The 6,000-nt window shown below is 45.0% G+C and overlaps 1 protein-coding gene across 1 annotated transcript in view; it reads right to left on the bottom strand.

Annotated features, from left to right (window-relative positions):
• Positions 1 to 2,027: 2,027 nt before the first annotated feature.
• The window catches only part of LOC116503837 (N(G),N(G)-dimethylarginine dimethylaminohydrolase 1-like), a 39,718-nt gene continuing 35,745 nt past the window's right edge, over positions 2,028 to 6,000 (bottom strand). Inside the window, exon 7 of the mRNA XM_032210501.1 lies at positions 2,028 to 3,296. Coding sequence (XP_032066392.1) covers positions 3,180 to 3,296 — 117 coding nt within the window. The 3' untranslated portion in view covers positions 2,028 to 3,179. The remainder of the gene's footprint in view (positions 3,297 to 6,000) is intronic.

Below are 6,000 nucleotides of genomic sequence, written 5' to 3'. Positions count from 1 at the left end.
CAAAGGCAAAGCTGTTCCATTGGTTGATTGTTCTCACTATCAGAAAGTTCCTGTTAGAAAATACCCTATTATATACTGCAAATAGCTCCCAAAGCCATTTTCCAGCTAATATTTTGAGGAAGACCCTGGCAAGTGTTCAAAATGGAAGAAAGGGGGTTGTGACAATTGAATTCTGTGTAACACACCCTTCCTCCGTGGGGCTGGTCTTGAAGGCTATCCAATAGCCATCTCCTTTTATTTTGCTCTTCGAAGTGTTAGGGGACACCGTGATTTATTAGAAAGAAAACTGGGGGAAAAAACCTTACTGAGGTAGCCCTTGACTTACAATCATTCATTTAGTAACTGCGCTGAAAAAAATAACAATTTTTCACAATTACCCTTTTAGCATACCCATCAGTGGTGGGTTTCAAAAAATTTTGGAACCTCTTCTGTAGGTGTGGCCTGCTTTCTGGGTGCACTGGTGGAACCTCTTCTAACTGGTTTGGTAGATTTGACGAACCGGTTTTACTAAACCTCTGATACCCATGGTCATGTGACCAAAATCCAGACCCTTGGCAACTGGCATGTATCTGTGACCGTTGCAGTGTCCTGGGTCCTGTGATCACATTTTGCAACCTTCTCACAAGCAAAGTCAATGGGGAAGCCAGATTCACTTGTGTAATTAACTGAACGACCGCAAGTGATTCGGTTAACACCTGTGGCGAGAAAGGTTGAAAAATGGGACAAAATCCACTTAACAAACATCTTGCTTAGCAACCGAAATGTTGGGCTCATTTGTGGAAATAAGTCAAGGATTAATTGTATAAAAGGATGCTGTTAAAAATGGAAGCTCTTCATTTGGACGATGGTAGGGTGAACTAAAAATCTAAGAATGAAACCAAAGAAGGGAGACCCATTAAGAAATTGAGTTGTTGGCAGTCTTTTATTTATTACTTTTTAAAAAAACTGATTCCACAGAGGAGGTAAAAGAGGCGGTGAGTGAATCATCTAGGCTCCTAGAACTGATCATCAGCAGAATTGTTCTCAAGAACATTGCTACAAGTGCCCCTTATCCACATTAAACAAATATATAATGTGGTGGTGTTGAAGGAAATGTCTCCTCGGTTGATGACTTTAGTTTTGTGAGTTTTCACATAAGTGGCATGAAGGAAAACTGTTGTGAGCTGGGAAAACAGTGGAGAATCACTCTACACTCTCAGAATCCCCGAAATTAAAAGCACCATGCTATACAGCAGGCTAAGCAGAGATATAAGATACCATTTATGAAGTTGTGGAGTCCTTGGTGTTCTCTGAGCTTGGTTGCCTACTTGCAGATGTTTCATTGCCCAACTGATGATGTAACCTGCTCGGGTAATGAAATGTCAGCAAGAAACAACCAAACTCAGAGAACACCAAGCATTCCTCAGTTCAACCCTGAGCTGCAGATATTCTCCTCTATTGCTACTGGTGAAATTTTTTGAGAACATTTCAGAGGCACCGAAGGTCATGTGGACCTTCCTCACCACTGAGACTTCTGCCAGGACATATGAAGTGTTAGATTTCCACCATTACCGGTTAGGGATGCCTCCTAATCATGGGTGGGATTCAGCCGGTTCGGGTGAACCGAACTTTGCATCTGGTTCACTAAACTAGTAGTTGCAGGAACTGGCTGGCCCCGCCCACTCTGCCCCTCCCAGGAGTCTCCACACGGCCCGTTTTGGATGTTAGGTAAGTGCAGGGCCTGCGTGGAGGCTCTGGGAGGGTGAAAAACGGGGCCTCCCTGAAGTTCCGGAAGTCTGGAAATGGGCCCGTTTCCAGCCTCCAGTCCAGAGCCAGGGGGAGGCCATTTTCACCCTCCCGGAGGCTCAAAGAAAGCCTCCGGAGCCTGAGGAGAGCGAAAAGGTCCCCCCTCCATGGTGCAGGAGGCCGAGTAGGCCACAGCTACCATGGCCATGCCCACTCAGCAATCGGGCAGAGAACCAGTTGCTAAACCCACCCCTGCTCCTAACCTGTAATAGCAAAAGTATTAGAATTATCCAGTTCTCTAACAATGGAAGATCATCTGTCTGCCAAACGTGTCAAAGATCGCTTGCAATAACAATCACAAGCAGACCTTGGCTACATGAATACCTCTCTTCTCCAAAACTAATATAATGATAGAGAAAGAGAGAAAAACAAAGGTCCTATTTTGGCCACCATTTTGGATGCAGACTTCACGGTGGAAGCTCCTAAGGATCTTCCCAAAAAGGCTGCCCAAAACTATATCTCAGGATCTATTGCAATAATCTTGTCCCACAAAATCCTCCCATTGACGAAGAAGAAGAAGAAGAAGAAGACGAAGAAGAAGAAGAAGAAGAAGAAGAAGAAGAAGAAGAAGCACAAGAAGAACAAGAAGAACGCACCACTGTTAATCTTAAATCGTCCAAGTGGGGTTGAAAATTTGAGAACCTTATTAAAATCGGAGTTACTGACGAACTGCTGAAGGGCCAAGCTTCCTGATGTGGCTTTTATTAAGTTTGGGGAGCAAGAGATATAAACCCTTATCTATGCCAGGGTAAAAAAATATTTCTAAAGCAGGCATGTCTAACTCAATTTCATTTAGAGCCACATCAAGGCTGTGTTTGACTTTGGCGGGGGGCTGGGGGGCGTGGCCAGGGGGCGTGGCCAGCATGATGTCCCTCGTGTCAGGGGCGCTTGTGGCGGCCTGAGAGCTCTGTCAGTGAAAATGGGCTCCAGAGCTCCATTTTCAGCTGGGATGGGCTCCTGCAAACCTCTGCCAGCGAAAACGGAGCACGCGGCCCTCCCGAGCTCCGTTTTTGCTGGCAGAGGCATTGCGGGCCGATCCTTCACTATTAACAGGGCAGCCCAGTGGGCCAGATCTAAGCACCCCGTGGGCTGGATCTGGTCCCCGGGCCTTGAGTTTGACACCCGTGTTCTAAAGGGTAACATAAACAAAGGTAATGAGAGAAAGTAAAGAGAGGTAGGACTTGGTGAGGGGGAGAAGGTCCAATGTAAATTAAGAGAGAAACGGATGCCAAATTTAAATGTGAGCCAATTAGCCGAGGTGGGAATTAGGGCAGCACTCTGCTCCGTAAGGAAGTGGAGAGGGGGAAAAAAAGCTACATTGCTCTGCACAAAGAAAACAAGGAAAAGGCTCCAGGGACTGGGGGAACCTGTATTTTTGTGTGGATCTATAGGCACTAGATCTCCAGCTTCTTGTTGATGAGAAGAGAGCAGGAAGTGAGAGTCCCACCAAGTTTGGCTACTTCTGTGCACGCCGCAGGGATCAGGGTGTAATCTGGAAGCTTCTGAAAAGGCTAAGAACACAAGCAAAACAGAAATGTGTTATTTCTCTTTAGAAATTCAACCCCTCCTGACTCGGCTCTTTTAAGCAGGAACACACCATATTTTCTGAACTGGAGCCATACTTGACATTTTGAGATGTAGCAATCTCAAACTTTCTCACAAGGCACTCGCAACGCAATTGATTTCAGAGACACCAGAAACTGGAAGACTGGGTGACCAGTATGTGCACATTGGAAACCAGAAGCTCAGCTTCCTGGTGTGCACATGCGCGCCAGGGAACTGCTCTTCTGGTTTCCAGCATTCCCGCATGTGCGCCAGGGAGCTGCTCTTCCAGTTTTTGGTGCTCCCCTCATGCATCCTCACACACTCAGTACCAAAAAGGTTCACTGGTATAGGGCTTCCCGTTCAACCAGGAGGTTGGACTAGAAGACCTCCTGTCAGGCCTGCAATTATATCCCTTTTAGGATCTTTGGCCTGCCACACTTTCTATTATTTCACTGTGCTGTTTCATTAGTGTAGTAGTTGGGAGGGGGAATAGAAAGGAGTAGAATGGTGGAATGTGTTGTTGTCATTCTTTTCTAGAAGCCAAGGTCATCTTTTGTCTCCGCACCACTGCACCTGACCGGAACCAGCTGGGTGGAGATGCCACCGTGGCTGAAGAAGATTGGACCATGTGATGGATTTGTGGGTGTGGGGACAAGATCATAAACTTTCAACTTGGTGGGAATCCTAGGTAACCTCCAGAATTGGGATTCCACAGATATGCCAAGATGTCTGACTTATTAAATTGGAACTTTTAAGGATCGTTTTGCCTTGGACTCTGATTTAATTCTGCATGACACTTGGAACGCTGACACCTCCAAGGTCCCTTCCAACTCTGTTATTCTGTTCTCTTGGCTACTTGAAGATGTGTGAAACTCCCAGAATTCTGCTGAAACATCAAAATGGATCAAGAGATTGCTGAACTCATTTACATTAAAAGGTCTCGGGTTATCTCACAAGATCTCAACAAACAGTGGGTTGGATGAGGTGACTTGCAGTCCATGGAAGCCTGTGCCCTTAAATAAACTATGTCATTTTTTTTCACCTTTTCCAGACCAAGAGTAAGAGGCCTTATAGAGATCTGCGCTTCTTGCTTCCTTGATCTTGGCAGGCTGCCTGGGGATTGACTGCAGGGATCATACCAATGCCTCTAACGCATCTCATTTTCACTCTGCCAGTTTCCTATTTAATTTATTTTTTTAACAAAGTGTAATGGGCTCCAGGGAGCTTTCTGAGTATACACTGGTATTTGAGGATGCACAGTATGATACCTTTCTGATATTTCAAAATGTGTCCCAATAGAAGAGAATTATTTGTGCCTCAGGATTGAACTGAGGGGGGGGGGGCTTGGTGCTCTCTGAATTTGGTTGTTTGCTTGCAGAGGTTTCATTATATGACTAGGGAACATTATCAGCAACAGAGTGTACACTTTGCTCTCTGGTTTATATACAGTAGCTACAGTGGTGAGTTTCCTTTTTTTTTACTATTGGTTCGCGTGTGTTTATGCGCAGAAGCATCCAGGTGGGAGGGTGGAGCCTCTCGCTGCCACTACTACTGGTTCGCCGATCCGGGAGCAACCCACCTCTGAGTAGCTTGTCCTGCGAGTGTTGGTGGGGTTATAGTTTTCTCCTTAGTAGTTTCTTGAAAAGTATTTTCTACTTCATTGTTTGTCTGCTATTAATCCCTGCTTATCTGGATGTTGGTTGCTAGAAAGGATATGTTCTAGTCCTCTCCCCCCGTCTCTCCCTCCCTCTACATCTGTTTGTCTGTCTATCGTCATCACATTTCTGAACCACCCATCTCCTGGCAATGACTCATGGCAATGTACAATTTTTGTTCTTTTCTTAGCTTTTTATTGCCTTTTTTGAATAGTGTTTAAATGTGGTTTATCTCTGTGGTGGATGATTTGTCTGAGGAATTCCCTAGAATTTTTGGATTTAGCTTGGTCTAGGATGCTCATAGTTTGCCTGTTGAAACTATAGTTGAGCCTGTCCAAGCGTTAGGAGATTAAGTAATTTTCATGTATGTTCTGACAGAGTGGTTTTTTTTTAGCCTGCCTTTATCATTTTTATAAATAACTCAAGGCAGAGAACATTCCTAATACTCCTTCCTCCTCCTATGTTACCCCACAACAACAATCCCATGAGGTGGGTTGGGCTGAGAGTGTGTGTGTCAGGTCTGCAAGCCCTCTTTCTTTTGGACTTCAGGCCTGCCCCACTTTCTACTATTCATTTTCTACTGTGGGAAAATGTGAGGGAGGATTATATAGAGTTGGGTGATATGTAGCCATAATAGCATTCTTCTTAGAAACTCAAGGTCATCTTTGTCTCTGTACCTGGCCGGAAATGGATGGGTGGAAACTGCCAGTGTGACAGTAGAGATTGGACCATGTGATGGACTTGTGGGGGCAGGATCTTAAACTTTCAACTGGGTGGGAAAACCTGGAAGCTTTCAGATTCAGGTTTTCCCAGATGTGCCAACATGGCTCTTTTAATAAATGGGAACTTAGAGGACTCCTTTGCCTCGGATTCTGATTTAATTTTGGATGCTATTTGGAACCCTGACAGAGTGTCTGGCCCAAAGTCATCACCTAAGGTGGGACTAGAAGAGCTTTCCTTGAGTAAGAGGGGTTTTTTTGTTTTGAGAAATTGGTAATTATGGGAAAAGTGAAAG

The sequence above is a fragment of the Thamnophis elegans genome, chromosome 2 (assembly GCF_009769535.1).
Source record: "Thamnophis elegans isolate rThaEle1 chromosome 2, rThaEle1.pri, whole genome shotgun sequence".
NCBI lineage: Eukaryota > Metazoa > Chordata > Lepidosauria > Squamata > Colubridae > Thamnophis > Thamnophis elegans.
This window is presented reverse-complemented; position numbering and strand designations above follow the sequence as displayed.